The sequence below is a fragment of the Conger conger genome, chromosome 7 (genome assembly GCF_963514075.1).
Source record: "Conger conger chromosome 7, fConCon1.1, whole genome shotgun sequence".
Lineage (NCBI taxonomy): Eukaryota > Metazoa > Chordata > Actinopteri > Anguilliformes > Congridae > Conger > Conger conger.
The window spans coordinates 35,716,751-35,740,324 of NC_083766.1; the positions used below are offsets into that span (position 1 = coordinate 35,716,751).

General features: G+C 44.2%; 1 protein-coding gene across 2 annotated transcripts in view; it reads left to right on the plus strand.

Annotated features, from left to right (window-relative positions):
* esama (endothelial cell adhesion molecule a) overlaps positions 1 to 22,736 on the plus strand; it is a 40,027-nt gene extending 17,291 nt beyond the window's left edge. For both annotated transcript variants that reach the window (XM_061247292.1, XM_061247291.1), the window contains exons 2-7: positions 18,050 to 18,192; positions 19,465 to 19,666; positions 20,153 to 20,308; positions 20,896 to 21,018; positions 21,230 to 21,359; positions 21,971 to 22,736. In XM_061247292.1, coding sequence (XP_061103276.1) covers positions 18,050 to 18,192; positions 19,465 to 19,666; positions 20,153 to 20,308; positions 20,896 to 21,018; positions 21,230 to 21,359; positions 21,971 to 22,433 — 1,217 coding nt within the window. In that variant the 3' untranslated portion in view covers positions 22,434 to 22,736. The remainder of the gene's footprint in view (positions 1 to 18,049; positions 18,193 to 19,464; positions 19,667 to 20,152; positions 20,309 to 20,895; positions 21,019 to 21,229; positions 21,360 to 21,970) is intronic.
* The last annotated feature ends 838 nt before the right edge of the window (positions 22,737 to 23,574 follow it).

The following is a 23,574-nucleotide window of genomic DNA, read 5'->3' on the forward strand; positions in this document are numbered from 1 at the left end:
TGCAAGGTGAAGTTAATGGTGTTCAAACCCCTCTGGCTACAAACATTTCATTTTGTCTATTTTTACCCACCTTGTCTCTTTGCATTTACAACAGGTCTCCTGGCCCTCAGGGTCATGGAGTCTACTGTCAACACTGTGGATTATTATCATCATAATTACCATTATCATAATTACTAATCTAAAAAATGAAGTGTTTGGAAAACTGGATATACTGGATAACTGAATTTGGGATATTAGACAGTAGTTTCAGATACACTATGGTCAGTACAGTGTTCATATATGGTGAAGCTGAGGTTGTGTATTGCAACATGTCTAATCCAGATAAGTATTTTATGCTTATTGAAGGCAATGTGAACATTATGTCATCTACGATGTATCCACAAAAGACTTGGTCAAGGGCTTGGCATGGCAAACATATACGGTACAAAAAACACGAGTGAACAATAGCTGTTGGAGAACCCATATATTATTTCACAGGTGAAGTGACAACACTTTGCAAATGCCTTGCGATGTGGGGGTGGGGTGTACCGTTGGGGCATCAGTTAGGTAGGTGTGGGTTTGTGTAAGGAGCTGCCGTGTTCACACGAGCAGTGAACATTTTCCTGCTGTGACGGCAGAGAGCTCATAATTATTCAGGTGAAGAGCTGCATGATCTACTGCAGAATGTTTCATCTGAACTGAAAAGTGCCGCCATCCTAACCATAAACATTGACGCCGGATTTGGAGCTGGCTGACAGGGAATTTGCCACTGTTGAATCTATGATTTCAGCTTCTTTGAGATTTTTCTTCAAAGGGTTTGTCTGTCATTTGGTGGAATGTTAGTTGTCAGCTTACAGATCACCTGATAAGTAGTGATCTTCAAATGTATATTTTATGTGTAGCTTCGGTATGTTTCTATTGATGGTTTTCCATAACGTAATTCATCACTGAGAACCTTAATTGTGCCCTAGACTGCTGTGGCAAAGGACAGCTTGTGGATGGGACCTATTTGTGAGTTCACAAAAGTGTGATTAGAATGTTCTTAACTGAACACAATGCAAAAGGTACTCTCAAAAAACCTAGTCTTCAAAGGGTTAATGGTGCTGGTAGAGCTCTGGTATAAATAACTAATTCATAACTCTACAGCTAAAAGAATGTTTCTGTGAAACAAGGCCAGTCCTTTTGACTCTGAACCTTGTGCTATTTTTCTGGTGTGCATGTGTCTCTTCGGACAGAATGTTTCTACCTTCAAAGGTTTTCCATATAAATGCAAATTTCCATTGTACATGTGGATGATTCATCTGGTGCCTACATATCAATGCAGGTGTCCCCCTGGGCTCCATGTTTGGCCCCCTTGTACATTTTTCTAGTCTGCTAAAGAAATGCTTGAATGACCTACAGTGCATCTGCAAGGAGGTATATCCACAAATGCCTGTGTCCCAGTCAGTGGCTTTCACTTTTTTTTATCCCTTCCCTGCTCATATCGTCCCATCCGTGACATGATCTGTGGGAAGAGACTTTCTTCTCTACCCGTTTGGTGAACCTTGTCATGGGTTCATTACTCAAGCTGAGCAGCATCCTTCCAGTGGGGCAGATATCATTTGTAACATTGGCCGGGTTGCAGAGTGCCATTGAAAACAATGCAGCTGCTTCTGCAGCCAAATTTAAGAATGATTTGATTTAATGCACATTGAACAACCATTGTATTTCTGAAATTAACTCACAACTCCCAGATCAGGAAAACATGTTGAGCTTTGTGTGGAGTGATGTAGAGATTGTGCTGCGGCATGATAGACCTGTAGTTGCAGTAAAACTCCCAGAAGCAGGCAGGAATGAAAACCCAATGCAGACAAACCATTCTAATCTCCACCCCTCTCCACTCCAATATATTCAATGATGCTACAACCTACACTATGAAGGGACAATCAATAAACAATAAAATGCAATATTATATTTTCATATAATATAATAATATATGATGTGAAAATACATCAAATCTTTTAGAAAATATTTCACTGAACCTAACCCGAAACAGTTAATAGTGAGCACAGGGTTTCATTATAGTGTCATAAAAACACGTTTGAAAAAAAAGTGATATCTAAATGTCTAAAGGTCATTCTGTATTGTAATCTACAACCTTGTTTATTACAGTTTGAATATGTAGAGGAACTGGCCAATTCTGTTCCTATCCTAGCTGCTTTTATTGCTGTGACTAGTAGGAATTGTCCTAGAAGCGGTACTGTACTTCACTTATTTACAGTACTTGATGACTTTTTCATTCACTTGCTCACTCACTATCTCACACACTTGCATTACTTATTTGCTCACTCGTTCTCTCAAACCACTCCATTTATATTGCTCATTGACTCACTCACACCAAACATGTATGTTACTCATTAACTCGCGTTCACTTCTTCACTCATAGACTGACTGAGTTGCTCTCACACTGTAAGAACAGTACCTCTCTACCATCATGCGTAATAAGGTGATGGAGGAGTGACCTATCCTGTTCTTGTGTTCCACATTTCCACATTAGCCTTTCTCCACTCTATTGTTCGTTCCTTGCATAGAGATAGCAAGAGAGGTGGAGAGCGAGAGAGAGAGGGAGAGAGGGAGAGATAGCGAGAGAGGGGGGGAGGGAGGGAGGGAGAGAGTTAATAGTTTGTTCCTGCAGTGGCTCCCTGCAGCAGTCTATCAGCAGGAAAGGGACTGTATCTGGGCCCTTCCGCTCTCTGGCAGTAGGCTTCCCTCCAGCTGCCTGGCCCTCCCAGATAAGCCTCGCATTCCACCGTCAAGCTATTGCACAGCACACCGATGGCCATGATAACAGCACCCGAATAAATAAATACATCTCCCATTCTGCATTTCAGTAGGGAGCTCCACACGGCAATACGCTCCGGGAAAAACGCATTTGTCAATGCCTGAATGCCATGGACGGCAAGCCATGTGGCTACTATGAAATTTCAAGGTCCTCTGGTCTGATGAGCAGGTGTAGAAAGACACTGCGTATTATGGGTGATGTTGAAAGAGCTTTCCCTCATGCCTCTTCTGAGATTTGAGGCTCTCCGCTTCAAAAAAGGTTCAGTTATTTTCAAACCCCTCAACTGCTGTCTTATTCTGTGGAATAGACTACAGAAGCCATGGCAGAGACTTCAGCAGTGTTCTCGTGATCATTGTTGAAAGATGGCGTTATGTTTTCCTTTGTCTATTCCACAGGAGAGGACAGAATCAGAGGGCTGGGAAATTTTTTATGGAACTTCTTACCACTGCTAGTGAAACGGCCCGTATTGTTAATGTATTATTGAGCTTGGTCCTTAGAAAATCTTCCAGAAAGAAAACCGCCTCAAAAAAATCTTGCATTGTTCTATTAGAATGGCAATCCATGAAGAGTTAAAAGGAAACGTGGCTCACAGTTTTAATAGCCCTGAAAGGCTCTGCAGTCCCCACCCATCCTTCCTGCAATTGGATCATTGTGCTGTACCAAAGAAAAAAGAAAATCTTTAAAGCGGGTAACCAAACCCCCTTCCCCAGCATTCATTGTTTATTATCTCTAAGGATTCTGGGAAAGGAATGAGTGCAGAGACTGATCATGTTTGTCGGTCAACACCATGCTTGACGCGTCGTCCAACGTAGGCCACTACTTAGCTCTGCTGGTACAAGGGCTTTGTTTTTTAAATTGAATGACACAGGTTTGTGTGTGAGCATGGGTGTGTGTATATGTGTGTGTATGTGTTTGTGAGCATCTCAAAACAGCCAGGATCCCTATACCACGGTACAGGCGTACGGATTTATGAAACCGCTGTATTAATGGTAAGGTCTTGACATTTATCGACATTTGGTGACTTGCGCACAGAGTCATGGCTCACAGACTCATTCTTCACGTGGCTTAGAGTCCGCCTGTCCCCAGCTCCTTACAGTCACATTAAAGACCGCTCTGAAAGCTGATAAGATTAATAGTGTAGCGCGACAGCTTAGCCACCTGGCAGAAGAAATCTGGTCTAATCTCATAGAGGGAGGTGGGGGGCAGAGCTAGGATTGTCTCCCTCCAATGCCCCGAATGGGATATTTTAGATTTTCACAAAATTAGATTTTCACAAAATCTACCCCCATCAGCTCCACCCATCCTCACATCTAACTTTGTGCTAATAGGCCTGCACACGTATCCTTAAATACCACCTCCCCCTCCAACTGTACATCCAGAACATATCCATGCTGTTCCTTCCCATGTTCTGGTTTTGGCCAAGGCAAAAAAGAATACCAGGGCGTTGCTGCTCAGTACCTCAGATTTTTTGGCCCTCTTGATGATTTTCTTGATGATGATGTGGGAAGGCCATTCTAACAAAACTGCAGAGCTAGTCTAGGTCCATTTAAGCATCACTGGCCTGAGCAGTGATTCTCTCCAATTACCAGGTTCACAGTTTTACCAGGACAGCTCAAGTGTTTTTCCTGCCTCCTTCCAATTTCTTTTCTTTTTTTCCTCATCCTTGCCCTGCTTTCTGTCTTCTTAAATGATGTCAGATAAGTCTCTGCACATCAACAGCTGTGTGACCCTGCAAAGACCTGTCTAAGTCAGAGATAAAGAAACAAAAGTGGTGTACCCGTTTAAATCTGGGCTCAGACGTATCCTTTCTGTACCTCCAGCCAGCAGCGGGATGTACAAGCGGGAAATTAATTTTACCGACCCCATTTCACGAGAGAGTTATCCGTTACAAGCCTCATATAGGATGCGGTGTGGTTTAAGTTCTCTGAGTAGCTGATGTTATATTATCATTTGGCATACACGCTTGATTGGTCACATGAGCTCCCTTTTAGGTTTAGATAGTTTAGGCTACACTTTGACACAGTGAAATTAAAGCGCCATTTGAATTTCAGGTAGTCAATCGAATTGCATTTCTTATGCCACATTTTTACAGTTACACTAACCATTGGACCGTTCCTGGGACAATGACAAAACTGGAGGCCTCAATGCCTGTTGGGAGGAAACGTGTCAAAGTGATACCTTGACCCTAAGGGAAATGTGTTTGACACGTGCTACTGGCAAAGAGTAGGAAAGGAAGTCCAAAATGTGTTCCATTTTTGCACATTTTCCATGCTTATCCGTGTTTCCATGTGGCTGTCTTTAAAATGATTTGGGACACTTCAGTTCCCATGGGAACCATGAATTCATCCCGCTGCACTACCTCACAGTTCGTCTCTGCGTTGTTGACTCTGGACATGAGCTCGGACCCTACCATACACTCAAACACTGTAACATCGGTTGTCCTTTTCTATGAAAGTCTCCAGTGTAACCTTTTGAAACTGTCGGGTTGTTTGGCAGTGAAAACAGTAGCTCAGTTTGAAAGGCGTGCAGGTCAGTTTGTCAGACCACATGAGGATGAAGGGGACAGCCAATGAGCTGTGGCGCTCAGCGGGTCTGAGCTGTGGGTCTATTGTGTGGGCTTTTTTGTGGATTTCCTGTCTTGCCCGGGAGACCAAGATGTAGCCGGTGATGTGTTCGGGGGGCTTCAGCCAGACAGTGCGGTCGCTCAAAATGCCCCCAGCCCTGGAGGTGCCCTCAAAGCCTATAGGGCCTTCCTCGCCCTCAGCTTCTGAGCGAATCAGGACACGCCACGGGGCTGTGACCCAGATACCTTCCCACGAGTCCTTTACCTTTATTTAAAGCGCAGTCTCGGGCCTGCGGAGCGGCCATGCGGCACGCATGCATTCGGATGCAATAACGCCCGCCGCTGGAGATGTGCGGCAGATTCCTGTTGCCGTGTGCAGAAGGGTTGAGATCAGACCACTTCATCTGTGCTGCCAGTGATTCCCAGTACCGCTTCTCCTATGGTTTCGCCTGCTTCAATTCTTATGCTTCTCATGTAATAATGTAACAAAGCCTTTTCGGCAAAAATGTACTGCGTATATATTTCCCCAGCGTGCATAATCCCTCACAGTCACAGCGCAGTCTATCCCCTCTCATTTCGCCTTAAAACAGGCCGTTCACAGCATGCCCCGCGTTAATGCCAAAATAAGAAATACTATCCTCCGCGTGGTGTTGGGGGACATTAATTCGACATGTGTTCCCATTCTGCAAGGCCAGATCCTCAGCAGCTATGTTAAGCGGGGGAGATGAGATGCTGGCGGGGATTCCTCGATAGGCTTGCACCCGGGAGTTTCTGCTGATTGGCAGCTGTTCATGGTCAGATGTGTATTAAAGTGCAAATGTATCATTTATCCCCTGCTGGTATACTTGACACAGTGATTCTGACCAGCATGGTGTGGGGAATGGAAATGTAAAACATTGTGTTGTGGTTTAAGGAGAGAGACATGCCATACATGTTTGAAACTGAACCTGGGTAATTAGTCCATTAACAGAAAGGGAGATAGTTGTTGCTAGGGTTGCCACATTTGATTTGTGAAAGTCTTCTCTTTTTGCCCAGTCTGAGTTGTGCGTTGCATATCGGGTTTTTTGGGGGGGGGTTTTTTCTGATTTTGTTCTCTTGTCCTCCTCGTCCGTCTCTCCCCCCATTTTATAAAACAAAATAAATAACAGATAAATCAGAAGTATTAGGCGATTACCTCTAGGCTAGTAGCTAGCTGAACTTTCCTACGGTGGGGTCATTAAAGTGAATGCACGCGCCAGACTGACAGCCCGTGCAGCAGTTGCTAGGTGATAAGGTAAACTTTCGTATTTCTGCCAGCAATTAAAAAGAAGTATCGGCATATGGCCAATTGTCGCTGTGTTTTACTAATTTTTACCTATTTACAGACACGGGATTGGATGTCTAAATGTAAAGAGGAAAAAACATAATAGCAGTAGAAGAATCCGGTTTTATTTGGAACTCTGACATTTAGAAGTAGCCTACAAAAAACCGGGACAACTTGTGTCCCAGGAAAGAATAACCATTTTCCGGGGCAGTCGCTGAAAAAAGAGTCCCGGGAAAACCCTAGTTGTTGCTGAAAGCACTGAAGGTGGTGTTTGTAAATGTATCCAGACTCATCACCATGAAATATTGTCACATCCACTTACTTTTATCATTTTGAGGTGGAGATCTGGGTCATTTACCACACCTGACTGAGACTGGATATGTTTATTAAATTAAAACCATTGCCAAATGAAATAATTCCATGCCACACCAAAGATTCCAATGGCAACAAACCAGAGGCCATTTTACATGAGGTTTAATAATGCCACAAAAGTGTACACCTGAATGTGGTTTGGACTTTGGTATTACTTCTTAAAAATATATGCTATATTTAATAAACTTCTTTAAGATAAATATGTGACTTCATCTGCCATCTATTTGTGCAATATATACCCTTTTTTTCTACAATATCTGTTTAATTCACTGAGATCAGGCATTATGAAAGCAAGGTTGTTCTTATTGGGTTCAGGGGTTAGCATTACTTTGTTGTCCTTCTGGTGAAATGTAAAACAGCATGCATGTCCTTTGCCATTCTCATACATGGAAACATTGGAATGCAGCCAGATGTTGTCAGCAGCAATGTGAAAATTCCACACTGCATTTTATTTTTGGATTTTCTTTTTTTTTTTTTTTTTAGGGCAGAGCTTGGGAGACTTTTCTCCTCAGCTGATGCAATCTTCGGGTCAGAGCCAAAAATGGTGACACAGAGTAAATCAGCATTTTTCCATAAACATATTGGAGCTGTTATCGCAAGATTATATTGTCATAGATGGATGGTCCCTGACATACGATAACACAAAATCTTTGATTGTTTTATTGGTCTTTTATTATAAGCCACGTTAATAGCTCGACTTTTGCTTTGTTTCACTTTTGAAACAAAAAAAAATAACAAAGAACTGAAGCCTATAATCCCCCTGAGTGTTCAGCATACTGTATGCTTTCTAGATAGTTCTTCATCTCAGAATAGCCTTCACACACCCTCCATTCCCTCCAAAGGAATAAGTAAAAAAAAAGACCACTTTCTAGCAAAAAAGGCTATTTTTCCACAGGGCTATGGGATATCAGAGTGGGAATGTTCCCAGCTTCTGCCAGTTGACCCCTTCCTGGAGGAAGTGAGTCTGTGGTTCCAGGAAGAGCGTGTGAAAGACGCACTACATGACCAGTGCCTTCCAGGCCTCTATGTCTGTTTACAGTGGCCTTTGGGTCACTCTGTGCCTGTGATTGGCTGCTTGGCTGATTATCTAGTGTCACCATGAACACAACAGTGTAACCTGAGCTCTTAAGCCAACACCAAGTACGGTATATGTTTTGGAACCTTTTATAATACATTGGCGGCCTGTAGCGTAGTGGTTAAGGTAAATGACTGGGACCCACAAGGTCGGTGGTTCGATCCATGGTCCTTAACTCTGCATTGCTCCAGGGGAGGATTGTCTCCTGCTTAGTCTAATCAACTGTACATCACTCTGGATAAGAGCATCTGCCAAATGCCGATAATATAATGTAACATTACTTACATTATTTCCTTTTTCTAGCCTAACAGCATAACCGTAATAGTGTGAGTGATTCTAGTTTTTATCAACTGCACTGTCTCTGGATCTACGAGCATTAATGACTCTTTCTGTTCCTGTACTTACTACCGGTCTTTAATGTATTTGTGAACTTTGGTTTGTTCACATTACATTTTACAGTTTCTCGGGATAAGAGTATTTGATAAACAAATGTAGTGTAATCCGATGTAACTAGCCAAAATCCTAGAATATGCATTTGAATGTCAAGGTAAGGACTGCGTGGGGTAATAAGTGCAGTGACAACACATTGTAGCATGTGGGTGTAAACAAGGATGTTAGCATTTGAAATGTAAGGATCTCAAATTGCACCAGTAATTGTACTCTTATCAGTTTGGTGGCCATGCCCACACAAACAAGCTGAGCAGCATTTACAGTGTAGTATAGCTTCTAAAAAGCAAGCGGCTCAAAGTGATATGCTGTGGAGCTGTGGAGTGCAAGCATACATAATGTAAGCAAATTTAATGCAAAAAAAGAATTTTTCAGTGTCTGTCATGTCAAAATCAGTGTAGAAGTGTTCTTTTATGTCATTGTTTTTCAATACCATATATGAAAATTTAATTAATTCATTCATTTAAATATTTGATTTCAGTATTTGAAAAACGGTTTGTTCCTCCTTGCACATTAAGTTTGCAGCCCGTAAGTTTACGCAGGTTGAGAGAGAGAGAGAGAGAGAGAGAGAGAGAGAGAGAGAGAGAGAGAGAGAGAGAGAGAGAGAGAGAGAGAGAGAGAGAGAGAGAGAGAGAGAGAGAGAGAGAGAGAGAGAGAGAGAGAGAGAGAGAGAGAGAGAGAGAGAGAGAGAGAGAGAGAGAGTTTGTAAGACCCTGGCACTATGCTGACAGAGAGGCATCACTAAACAGTTATGACAGGCGGTGGGTAATGCTGAGTTCTCTGAGGACATAATCCATCCCCGTAATGCGCCCCCTGCATTGAGAATTGAGGCGATTCTAATTTTGTTCTGGGCAAAATCTTTGAAAGTATATTTTAGACTTCACACTTTCCACGCTCGCTTTAATTTGACACACAAAAACACTTTCATGTCTGAGGCACAGGAGTGGCTCTCTAGGCTTGAATGTTAAGAGCAAGCAAGTTTCCCCTTCAGACAAAGTGTGTTAAAAAGCTGACAGTCCCAACTCGCGCAGGTGCATTGGGCCTGAGTGTTTATTATGATCTGTGTGATATTTTAACAGTTTTATTACATTAATGCTGTTGGTCGTATCATGCCATAACTTTTAAAAATTTCATTTGTATTAATTTCTGTTATTATTTTTGGAAGGTGTTAGTGGAAGCTTTTATGTGCTCACTGGAATACCAGTTCTAGCCAGATAGGGAGAATAAGAGGTACCAAAAAGAAGTCGACATCATCCTACTGGAAGTGGAGGGTAACAGTCAGCCTGCAGTCTGGCAAGGACATAATGACATTAGCTGGGGGCTAGACCAGACCATCTAAATCTATCACTGAGACCATCGCATGCCCCTGCAAGTCCCAGAGCAGCATACTCACCACAGGACGAGGTTAAAGGCCAGGTCAGCATTCAGAGGAACTCAAAGCAGCACTCATTGTGCACGGTACTTCCACTGTTGTGGCCCACCTGACCCTGCCTTCAGAAGTTCTATGATGTCCTGGGCTTGCCTGACCTATTCCAGTTAACTCACAAAACAAACTATGCCACTATCCACTGTGGTGAACCAACCACCGCCAACCTGTGTGAGCTAACACTGATCACCCCAGCCATCTCACCCTTGAAAACTTTTCCACCCATATCCCATCTTTCCATACCTGATCATTTAAAAGAGCGACCAGAAGAGGTTGGGCTCCCCCCTTGAGTCTGGTTTCTTTCTATCTGTCACCAGGGAGTTTTTCCCATGCCACTGTAGCCCTAGCCTTGCTCTTGTGTGGAGCTACTGTATGAAGCTTGTGATGATTGTTTGTGAAATGCGTGATACAAATACATTTTGATGAACTGTCCGCTTCCGTGAGCTAACCATTAGCATGCCTTCGTGTACTGTATATTAAAATAATTAAACCAGAGCCTTCTACAAAACTATAGCTCACTTCACTGACCTTAAACTACACAAAATATCCATCCAAACTATTTTCAACTGGATTTCCAGGAGAGAAACCAAACCACAGCCCACTCGGTCATCTCTCCGACAACTTCCTGTTTGTAATGGAAAATGGAGGCTGTGATTCTTGAGGAAACTGCGGCACCCTTCTGATGTCATGTGATAAGAATAATGACTCACTTTCAGATATAAAATATTAGCTTCCAAGTAAGTGCAAACTGCCAGACAATGACAACAGGATTTGGTGTTGCACAGCAGCACACTGTTACTGTTATAACATGTATATATGGGTTAATCCCAGAGGATTCGTCTTGTTTATCCAATCCATTTGAATGAGTATTTGCACCTTGGTAATCTGACAGGAGTGAGAGGATTCCGTCACCTGTCACCTCTCAGCATTGTTACGACCGATCTCCCAGCTGTCTGCTTCCAGGACCTGATCAAAGCGAGGCCTTTCTACCATTAACACCCATCTCAAACAAGTGCTTTGTGCTTGGCGGCCTGTAGCGTAGTGGTTAAGGTAAATGACTGGGACCTACAAGGTCGGTGGTTCGATCCCCGGTCCTCGGTCCTTAGTTTTGTACAGTATAATAATGTCTCCTATCTGCACCATACCCTTTCCTTGTGAAACGAAAATCTCCTAATGCCAAAAATCTTGACTCATTTGTTCATTCTCATCTACCCTTTGTTGTCATTCCCTTGCTGACCGTTGCTAACTTCCCGAAGAGGTAAAAGACATCCGTAAAGGCAGGACGCTTTTCCGGAGGAAAGGGTTACCAAGGATGTGTTTGTAGCCAGGTGTGCGCAGACATGAGGTCGCGGTGCATCCCTGCCTGCTTTTCCTGCCCTAAGTCCTGACCTCTGTTTCTGTGTAGAAGCCCTTGCTAATTTTGGGTCGTGGCCCAATCTGTGTTATCGGCAGACCCAGGCTTTTCCTGCCTTGCTCTATCTATACAATGCAAAGGAAGCCCTGCATGTTTAGAGTGAGAAGTGAGAGCAAATGTTTGTTTTTTTGGGGGGAGGGGTGATTTTGGTCATCGTGGAGTGGAACAGATTGTGCTAGTTTGCCTCTCTCTTCACTTTGTTCCTCGTGGCCCAGACTAAGAACTACGTGTTGTCACCCTGATTCTGTTACACTTCAAAGGCCATGAGAGTGGCCTGGTATCAGGCATTTAGAAAGCTATGGGTTAACCCATTAGCCCTGTAAAATCACAAATATGAGATAAGGATGTTCTTAACTGAACATTGTCACGCTGATGGAACAGTCACTACCGGTAACTGAAAGCAATGGAGTTCTAGCGCTCTGACTAAGAATTTTGAAAAAAACATTCCATAAATTATTTTGATTATTTTTGTTATTGTTGGACACATTGGTTTCTTCCAAGGAGGAAGGCCCCTTTAAAGCCAGTAGAAGCCGTGCGACATGTTCTACATTCTAAGCTCTGTAAGCTTAAATGGGATTTCAGTCCTTAAATGGTTATTATAGTGCAAGACCCAGCTAGAATCCAGCACCAGATCATAGGGCCTCCTCATTACAACTTCAATTAACCTCGAGCACATAAACTCCAAAGACCGAGCTCTCCCAGACCTTATCGGCCTCAGCATCACCACTGCAGCCCCGCTCCACGCCGCCGAAACAAGACGGATCCCGGAGATGAAAGGACCGTCGTCGCCTTGCAATTAAACTAATGATTTATAAATATCTCTTTCAAAAGCCCAAGATGATGTGGGAAGGAGGCAAGGAGGGGTTGAAACCATAGCGTGATACCGCCAGCTCGTTTTTTATGTTAATTGCTCTCTGCGATGGCAGTTCGGGAACAGAGCGACGTTGGTTATCTGATGATGAGCTTCTTCTTCTTCTTCTGACGAGGCACGGCGCGATTCGTGCTCGAGTATATTTTAGAGCTCGGTCGAGGCGCTTCCAGACGCATCCCGGAAAGTTCCGCTCGGCCCTGGTGGAATGTGGCCGAGACGCTCCGCTTTCTTTGCGCCGTATCGAAAGTGCCTCTACAAACGTTCTCAGAAGCCGGGCCATCGGTAAAAAAAAGCCCGGACATCAGTCGCCTTCCTGTGAGCTCCTCTGGTCCCAGGATGTCCGTTGTCGCCTTAATTGCTGTCAGAGCCTTCTTGAACTGGGACTCGTTTGCAATGCGATTCAGATTCAGATTAGACTTTGAAATCGCGTGTCAATTTGTCGTTTGCATACCCGCCCTACAAAGTGCGGCCATTTTAACGTGGACATAAAAGGGCCGAGGCAAGCAAACAGAATGAGCAAAGGTCGTGAGCCATTGTGCTGCTATGTGACTTTTACAATAATGTTAGTTTAACTCCCAACTGTCGGAGAGACTGACGCAGGGGCCTTTTTGATAAACAGATTAGCTTCATCCTTCAAAGGTCTGGGGTCAGCCATAGCATAAAGTTATTTTTTCATCGAGGAGGACTCTTAAAGGGAGGATGTAGAGGAGAGTAAACAGTGCAATTTACATGTTTCCTGTCATTAAGTTTGCTTACGCGAGCTTCATCCGCATTGCATTGTCCCATGGGTCATGCTCCGCTCAACCCACCTGCCCCCCCACCCCCACCCACACACACACACACACACACACTCACCCTCCCAGCAGAGCACCAATCACAACCCACCCATCCATATTCGCCCCAAAACTCAGGCCTCATGGTAAATGGTGCCTACCAGTCCAGAGACCCTGTGCTGTTTGAAAAATTCTCCAGTGATTTTGATTAACATTTTTGTGGATGGAAGAAAGAAGGCGTTTCCTGCTGATCATATTCACCTATTTAATAATATGCTAATTGGCACAGATTCAATCCTTTTATACTGTCTGTCAGAAGTATAGGAAATTTTAATATGTATCTTTACCAATGGGATTTGCATGTTCTCCTTGTGTCCATGTGGGTTTCCTCCAGGTACTCCTTTCCAAAGACATGCATCAGGCTAATTGGCCTCTAAATTGTGCATAGGTATAAATGCATATGTGTGCCCTGCGATGGATTGCAACCTGTCTAGGGTATATTTCTGCTTGTCGCCCATTGCATGCTGGGATAGACTCCACAAACCCCTCCCTCTACCCCCATAGGAAGGTTAGATGATGGACAGATGGATTGTGTCAATGCAAAATAGCGCTTCACTATTCAATGTGGTTCTCTTCATTGGTTCATTATGCTTCTCATAACAATTTCAATGGGAAATACTCAATAACATGTTGGGACTGGAACATTTTTAAAACATTGCGTAATGTTCCACCTCCTTGAGATTATTCATAATTCATCATTTAAATCCAATCCATCAGGTCCTGTAAGTGGATTATACATTCTGGTGCTGATCCGGTAGGGTGGGGTGGTGTTCGAAACAGTGTGTCGTGAGTATGCACCAGCATGCTCCTGTCTGAAGCCAGCAGAGCCTAGAAGAGAGAGCTCTCCCCAGGTCATTATGAAGGAGATTACTTAAGTATAAAAGGATGTTCAATGCACATTAATTATCTGGCTCCTTTGTTACAGGACATGGGGCTCAACTCTCCCTGCTTCGCCTCATCTATCTTTCACAATCTTCCTTTTTTTGTTCTCTTATGCTCTCGTTACGCGTCTTCCTCTTGTACATTTCATAGGTTTTGTTTTCTAGCCTAATAATTGGATTGTTGCAGGTTCACCTGAGGTGTCATTTCAGATAAATATATTTTTCCGGGCACGGTTTTAGGGTAGGTTTGCGTGTGTGTATGCGAGCGTGCATGCGTGCGTGCAAGCACTCGAGGGAGTGTTTTAACTGCTCAAGCTGTGTGCTTGACTGTCGCATTGTTGCCAGGGATTTCTCATTAAAGTATTAATTAAAGTCGCTCAGAACCTAAGAGGCATTGAAGGCTGGTCAGATGAAACAGATTTTCCCATAACTGCAGGAAATAGCACCAGGGGCTTTACACAAATCCAATTTTGCCCTGCAGATATTTATTATTGGTGGCACGGATGGTGCAGTGGGTAGCACTGCTGCCTCACAGCAAGGAGGTCCTGGGTTCGCATCCCCGTCAGCCGGGGCCTCTCTGTGCAGAGTTTGCATGTTCTTCCCGTGTCTGTGTGGGTTTCCTCCGGGTACTCCCGTTTCCTCCCACAGTCGAAAGACATGCAAGTTTGGCTGATTGGAGAGTCTAAATTGCCCTGTAGGTATGAATGTATGAGTGTGTGAGTGAATGGTGTGTGTGCCCTGCGATGGACTGGCGACCTGTCCAGGGTGTATTCCTGCCTTTCGCCCAATGTATGCTGGGATAGGCTCAAGCACCCCTGCGACCCTGTTCAGGATAAGCGGGTTAGGATAATGAATGAATTAATTAATTAAATATTTATTATTGGGGTGTCTGAGGGGAGCACTGCTCCTCATTCTTGGAAATATCACAGTGCTCATCACATTGACACTAATATACAGACCTTCTTTCGCCCGCCACTCTGAGTGCTGTGCTGTCAGAGAGCCGCGGCAAATGATGGTGCGAAGTCAAAAACACACGATTTCAAACCAAAACTGAATCATAATATTAGCATTGAATTAACTGTCATGAGTAGAATAGTGTTTTTTACTCAAATTATATTACAATTTATAAGCATGCATAAGCTTGTTAAATATGTGGGGTATGCATAAATGCCAAAGCTTAATGCAAATGAAGGAGAAAGATGGGAGCTTTAGAGGGTGAATTTGCAGGTGAGTTTGAGGCACACAGCTCAGTATAATATAGCGAGTACTGTATGGATGTACTGTATGTTGAAGAGATGTGTCTTTATGACTATTAGACTTTGGTAGCCTAATGTTTCTTGTTGAGATAAATTAAAGTGGGTGTAAAAAATGCTGTACAGTCAATATTTTCCCGCCGAATGTTTCTATTAATATAATGATGATACAATTTGTTATCATCTCAGTCCAAGGTGAGACAGTACATGGTACTGAAACACACATGAGTAAAAAAACCACAATCATCAATTCTAAATATTGACCAAAAAGCACATTAATCTAGCCGTAAATCTGTTTCTGTGCACGGAGTCTTGCCCTTGTCCAGCTCATGGCAGCCTGTGTGATTTGTAGCCCTGTTCCTGGGGGAGACTGACTGATGAAAGGTTTTATCAGAACTAAGATCTCGGCAAGGGGAGGCTGTGTGAGCAGAAAGATTATTAGACGGGGCGGCTCCGTTTAATAAGAGCGAGCCCACATTGACACAGGTTCCCCAGAGAACATCACTCACCGGCTTATTGGTTACCCAGTCGTCTGATAGCGGATTCCTGGATGAGGAGAGCCGGGCACTCAAAGGCTCGAAGAAGCCCCCAGAATTCAGAGCAGCGAGGAGCCATTGCATTTTGGCTCATCACGGCTTGCCTGTCTTCAGCTGCTTTAACAATTACATCATTACTTAAAATGTTACTGAAAAACTTTTCCGGTTTCCACAACAATGCGTTGTTCAGTTTGAATGTTACTCAAATACAAAAAGCAGTTTGTTTACATTTGGATTGTCCCCTGACTGAATTGGGTTTGGACTGTTCAATTCTGTGATATTCTGACAGGCAGGTGCCATTCAGAATGTGTGTGAAACTGTACCTTTGGCCATTTAAGACATTTGCGATTAGGATTGGCCTCATTTACTGTACAGCAGCACTCTTGACATTTTGCTGCCCCCATTTGGAGGCATCAGGGCACTACACACAACCTCCACATATGTTTCCCATTTGTAAATCTCTGTTCAGCTGCAGCTGCCAAGTAACGTTTGTTGATTATTCAATGCAGATTATCAAGTAAGCTGTTTTAAGACCACTTATCCTTCCATTACAATATCCCCAGAGTTGTTTTGCTTCTAAATTAGACGTACTGATTACTTCAGATTAAAGGCACACGGCACAAACGGATACACGCAGGACACACACACCCGGCGTGCCCACACACTCCCCAGTCTTAACAGTGCAGAACGCTACCATGTCAGGCATGTCTCCAGCCATAGACGGTGTACATTTCAATTGGTAATGGCGAATGAGAAAATGTTTAGCATTTGTTGAGTTATCAAAAGGACCATGAAATTCTTGCATTTTGATTCCTTGCTCAAACTCAGCATCATCCAACAGCAAGCATACTAATAAACCAAATACATTTGACATTTTAAAGCTAGATCTATGAGACTTTATTTATATAGAGAAAATGGTTTTCTAAGGGAGTTATGAATATATTGTAAAATATTTATTGTTGACAGAATAGTTTTTGCGTAACGTGAGTGCAGGAGCAATCAGAAGTGCTCACTCCGAGTTAAACATGGTGATTTTACATTTAAACATCATGAACAGAGGTTATTATCAGGCCATTGTGTGTGATTCTGTGGAATGAGGCATGGTACTGCCCTGAGTTCACCTCTCTGTCCAGTGCACTTTGACTCCGTGGCTGAGTGCGTGCCCTGGCACGGCAGAGTGCCGTGATCCAGCCCCTCCCCATACCCCCACCCCCCACCACCACCCTTAGCACAGATGGGTGGCAGAGTGGAGCTCAGGATTAAGGAAAATTTCCCCTCCGTTTGATAAACAATCGAAAATGACACAGTCCCAGAGATAAGTCCCATAAGGCCCCATGCTCCACTCCCCACCTCCCTGCCCTGAGACCTGCTAACACACCCGACTGGCTGCCCTATTTTCCCCTCTTCCCCCCCACTCCAGGCTCTGCTGATGAAAAGCTGAATTAAAGATTTACAATAAAAACATTAGGGAGACAATCAACAAGTATCCTACCCAAGAATAAGAGCAGGTTGTAGTTCTGTGTGGGTAAAGTTGTGGTAATACTGCATATTTGTGGGACCGGCGTCCATGTTTTTTTTGTGTGTTTTTTTTTTTTACATCTTGGCTTACGTCACGTTGTTTAACATTTTTTGTACTGTGCTGTGCTTTTGAAATTCTATTAAATCTTACATTTAGGAAATAATATGAATATATTGTGATGCATTATGTGCAGTGCAGTCTGTAAGTATTTCAGCAGTGGTGCAATTGCTGTTCTTTTGCCTCAGTACTCCAGTACATTGGCTTTGAAATAAACCAATGAATATGACGTTAAATTGCAAACTGTCATCTTTAATTTGAGGGTATGTACATCCATATTGGGTGATCCATGTAGGAATTGCCCAGAAGTATTCGGACAGTTGGCTTCTTAGCTGTTTCTGATTAGTCGGGTGTATTCAATTGCTTCCTTAGAGCAGGTCTAAGAAAGCTTTCAGTATGTATATCTCTATAAAGTGCTTTATTAATGCCCATTCAGTAACTTTTTGATGAGATTTTTGTAATATGATCATTTTCTGTGAGTCTGTTTTCTCCTCTCAGGAGTCTTTGCTCTGTCAGGAGTCTTTTAAACTGTACATGATTCAATGTTAGATTTGGTGACATAATTTGATATGTAGTTGATGCTGTAGTTATAGTATGACGATGTTAAAGTTATAATTATAGTATAGACGGTGTTACACTTAAGGTTGAATTTCTCTGAGGTGGTGAGGTGAAGTGCAACGTGCTCTATGCTGTCCACAGGTGATGCAGAACTGATTGTACCGCACGCAAATATTGAAGTCATCAACGGTCAAAATGTGGTTCTACAGGCCTGGTATATAGCCTCGTCTAACATCAGTGGAAACACAATCACCTGGAACTTCCATTCCAATAGTTCCTCTTCGGTGAGCATCCATTTCCCCCCCTCCAAATTGTACATTGTGTTGTTTTCTTCTATGTTGTGGCTGCACCAGGCTAAGATGCAGCGGAGGGGCAGTTGCAGATCTCTGCAGTTGCACACCGGGTTCGATTCCCGGTCCTGCCAAAAGCCGGCAATTATGCCGGCTCAGGTGGAGCGGCATAATTGGCTCGCTGCTCCAGATCGCCGCACAAGAAGCACCTCGGGTACCTCGGAATCACAGTCACGAGCATGAGACGAGACGGCTTGAAGAATCATGGTCACGAGCATGAGACCAGACGGCTTGAAGAATCACGGTCACGCGCATGAGACCAGACGGCTTGAAGAAGGCGTGTTGCTCTCCTTCGGGCCGCTGAGGGACGGGGTGTGAGCAGTGTATATAACACTAACTCTAATTGGATTAGATGGGGTACAATTGCCTACGAAATTGGGAGAAAAATCTGAAATAAATGTAAAAGGTACTTTACTCCACAAGTTTGGGGCCATCTCTGCACATTTCTGAAGAACTCTGTATTTGTGGCCTGCTGTTAAAAATACATCCTCCGAAGATAGAGCGGCTTTGTAGGAGATGAACTGCAAGATTTAATATTCCCAGACCAACCCAGGGGTGGCAAGGCGGAGTACGGTGGAACTGTCTGTCTGACACAATCAAGCCTGTCCCTGCCTCGGCCTTAATCAGAAAGACAAGGCCCGAACGCAAGCACCCAGCCCGTTGCACCATGCCACCACACCCCCCACCCCCTCTGCCCTAACACCCTGCTGTGTCCCCTCATTACTGTCTTTCCCAAACTCGAAGAACGCAAACAGCTGTCTGCTGTCCACCGCCATCTCTCCCACCCCTTCCAGCATCCTCAGAGTTAGAGAACACATTTTAGACACTTCTGAAAATGTGCAGTAAAAGTAAGCAGACCATCAGTGTCATAACAACATATCTTTTCACAAGCAGTAAGAACACAGTGAGTTACATCAGCATTAGAACATTCTAGTCATCTATTAATGTAATATAAGTAGTTCTGGGTTGGTCCTTGAAATTGAGATTCATATTCATGTTTATTTATTTTAGTGTATTGTACATACTGTGACATAAACTTGTTCAAATATCTGAATGGTACAAGCCTCTTCTTTAATTTAAGTCTTAAACCATGTGTGTGCAGTAAATAGTTTTTGAGATATTGACAGTTGTCAAAGTGTAAAGGATTAATGTATTTCCAACAGACCGACAGCAGATTTTCAACACGGCGTTTGATTTTGGGCACAGGTCATTTCTCACGTAGGGGGCAAACCGAGTAATGGCGGCCCGCAGTTCATGAGGCGGGTGAGGTTTGTTGCAGCCATGCCCAACAGCAACGTGTCCATCCTCATCAACAACACCAGGGAGAATGACTCGGGCCGCTACGCCTGCAGCGTCATCATTCCAGGAGGAATTTCCTTCACCGAGGAAATCGCGCTCACCGTCAATGGTAAGAGCCCAAGGAGTCCTGTACTGACACCGGTGCTCAGACCAACCTTGAGCTTCTGTTACGCGTTGTGTGGAAAGGAGCAACTGCAGAAATCTGAGAATAAAAATCCTAAGTAAAATAAATATATTTAAAAGCGGAAAAACATACTCTCGGTTCTGCAATCCGTGTGCTTTCCGTTTGCCAATCCCTACCTTCATTTTTGGAAACTGTGCACTCGGTTTGCCAATCCATACCCTCAGTTTTGCAGTCTGTGTGTAAGCATGGCAAAACTGAGGATACGGTTTGGCAAACCGAGCGTACATATTTGCAATCCGTGTGCTGGGTTTGCAAATCTGTACACAGTTTTGTAAACCGAGAGTGTGTCTGGGGGGGGGGGGGGGCTCCGTAAATTGAATTTGATTTTTAAGACACGACTTACACTACGAGACATTTCATTGACATTATATTGAGGATAAGGTTTATTGTGGCTGTGCCTGTGTTCTGCAGTTCCTCCCTCACCACCGGTGTGCAGACTGACAGGGAAGCCTGTGCTGAAGGGGAACGTTACCCTGAGCTGCAAATCCACAGCCGGCAAACCTGTCCCAATGTACAAGTGGAGTAAGACCTCCCCAGTGACCGAGTTCTTCTTCTCCCCTATGCTGGGTGAGTAACGTCCTTTGGCTTCCACTTCTTATCTTAAATTTTCTATTAATTCAACTTGAGAAAAACTTCAGAAAAGTTTAGAAAAACTACAATTAAGTTATACTAGGTTGAATTCCCTGCATAATGTCTGCCTTGTAAGAGTTGAGCAATGCACAAAACCCATGATCTCATTGTCCGTCAATGTACTCTCACAAAGGCCCAATTGGTTCTCTGAAGAGGATTAGAACCTTATTTAAATTTAACCTCCTAAGACCCCCACTCTTTTTTGGTATACATTTTTAATTTCTCTTTGCTATTTGGGCTTATTGGGACCTGATAAGTATAAAAACTAAGCATCATCTTTTGACATGATGTAGTTTTTGAGAAAAATGATGTCCACATATGTGGACTCTCGGTCTTAAGAATGAAGTATTATGGTTGTACAGCCCAAAATGTGGAGTCCACGCATGTGTACGCCAGGTTTTAGGAGGTTAAGACCCCGTTTTCTGTACCTGCCCCTGTTAGCAGCTTTCCTTGCCATCTTTGGTGGTTGCCCAGAATTGCACGTTTGTGTGTGACTGCGCTGCTGACTGTGTTTGTCCTTTCAGACGAGAAAGAGGGCATGCTCAGACTGAACAATCTCACCAAGAACATGACGGGGAAATATGTGTGCACAGCAAGAAACACTGCAGGCTCAGAGACCTGCTTCATTAATCTGGAGGTCAACACCTGTACGTACATCTCATTCTCTGTATCAAAACCTGTATAAAGTGTACAGTTCCCTGTGTGTCTCTATTTAGTGAATGTGGGGGGCACGTGGGTGAATGTAGGAATGGAAAATGAGATAAGCGTTTGTATGGATAACTGGATCTGTAGATATGTGGGTGTGTGGATATGTGTGGATATGTGTGTACTGAGAGCATTTTGTTTGTTTTCGTGCAGCCACCAGTGCCGGGGTGATCGCTGGGGCGACAGTGGGCACGTTGGTGGGGGTTCTGGTCCTGGTCCTCATCTTCTTCTTCATTCTCAAGAGACGGAGAGACAACGAGGACGACATGGCCAACGACATCAAGTGAGATTCTACTGCGGAGTGCTCTTGCCTGAAACAGTGTGTGCGTATGTGTGCGTATGAGTGCGCGTGTGTGAGTTGGTGCATTTGTGGTGAGGTGTTGGGTGTTTGTACTGGGAGGATGAAGCAGTACATGTGTGTGTGTAGGGAGCTGTTAATTTTATGTGCTTTGTTGTGTGTTTGTTTGTATACATCCAGAAGTGGTCTGGAAGTGCTTGAATGCGTCTCTAGTATGTGTGTGTACTTTATTTGTGAAACACTTGGTAAATGGTACATGCTTGGCATTTATATAGCACCTTTATCCAAAGCGCTGTACAATTGATGGTTCTCATTCACCCATTCATACACACACTCACACACCAACGGCGATTGGCTGCCATGCAAGGTGCCTGCCTGCTCGTCAGGAGCATTTTAGGGGTTAGGGGTTAGGTGTCTTGCTCAGGGACACTTCGACACAGCCCGGGCGGGGGATCGAACCGGCAACCCTTCGACTGCCAGATGTCGCCCCATCTTCCGTACAGAATGTTATACAGGTGCCTAAGACTTTTGCCCAGTTCTGTACATGTCGCCCCTTATCTGATCTTTTCTCTCCATGTTCTGCTGTTCTTCCCCAGGGAGGACGCTCAGGCTCCCAAGCGCGTCTCGTGGGCCAAGAGCGGCACGGGCTCAGACATCATCTCCAAAAACGGCACCCTGTCCTCCATCGCTACCAACAACCACCCGCGGGACCACCTGTACCCTCACCACCCGGCCTCGGACACCGCCTCCGTCATTACGGCCACGGGCAGCACCATGGGCTACCGGCCCCGCCCTGGAGCGGAGCCCAGCCCTCTGCAGGGTCTGCCGGGCTACCACCCCAGTGCCAGCCTGCCCCGCGTACCCCTCGGGCCCCCCGGACCCCCCAGCACCAACGGGTCCAGCTCCCTGCACAGACCCGAGCCCGCCCAGGCCCAGGCCCAGGCCCAGGCCCCGAGACCGCCCCTCGTGGCCACCAACGTCACCTCCGCCAACATCGCCCGCATGGGAGGGGTGCCCATCATGGTGCCTGCCCAAAACCAGGCCGGCTCTCTGGTGTAGTGAACCACGGACGGACCCTGTAAACTATTGTACAGATTCTCCAGATTGAAGAAGAGAAAAAAAAAACAAACAGTAAAATGCTTCCAGTGAATCTAATTAGCGATGAGGAAAAATGTGTTTTTGGATTTTGGAAATAGCTGGTTGTTAGCGCTTAAGGTGCATCGTCAACTAAAGTACAGTGCAGATGTGTCACATGATGTGATTTACTTCATTTAAGTGTACACTGAATTTTTATATTAGTTTTCTTTTAATATTCATGGTATATTCAGAAATGTACAGATATAAATTTAATGCTGTACCACAGGATGTTTCTTTTCATTATTACTTTGTATTTTTACAAGCTAAATTTCATTTAGTTCACAGATGGAAAAATGCCTTTCCTTACTGTCATTGGTAGCAGTATGTTTCAGAGAGAATTAATCAACAAGAAAAATGGTGCAGTGGCTTAACTTGGTACTGTTCACAGTGGTCAGATACAATTTTTTATTTGGATGTTACATTTGTGGGCGGCACGGGTGATGCAGTGTGTAGCACTGCCGCCTCACAGCAAGGAGGTCCTGGGTTTGAATCCCCGTCAGCCGGGGCTTCTCTGTGTGGAGTGTGGAGTTTGCATGTCCTCCCCGTGTTCGCATGGCTTTCCTCTGGGTACTCCGGTTTCCTCCCACAGTCCAAAGACATGCAGGTTAGGCTGATTTGAGAGTCTAAATTGCCCGTGGGTATGAGTGTGTGAGTGAATGGTGTATGTGCCCTGTGATGGATTGGCAACCTGTCTAGGGTGTATTCCTGCCTTTTGCCCAATGTATGCTGGGATAGGCTCCAGCCCCCCTGCGACCCTGTTCAGAATAAGCGGGTTAAGATAATGGATGGATGGATGGATGTTACATTTTATTTTATTTTAAATAGAGACAACACAGACAGCACAAGGCTTTATTTTGAAATATACTTCTTATATCAACACTGAAGACTGTGCCACACACGATTGAGGTTTAGATCAGCAGAAACACAGGTAAAAGAAAATTCACAAGACTAATCTGGAGCTGCTATGTTATCATCCAGTTTTTATGTTTCCTTGTAAAACATGTCAATCCGTAATGTTGTCCTAGAAGAATTTTGTTGTAATATCGATTCAGTGCATTTGCAT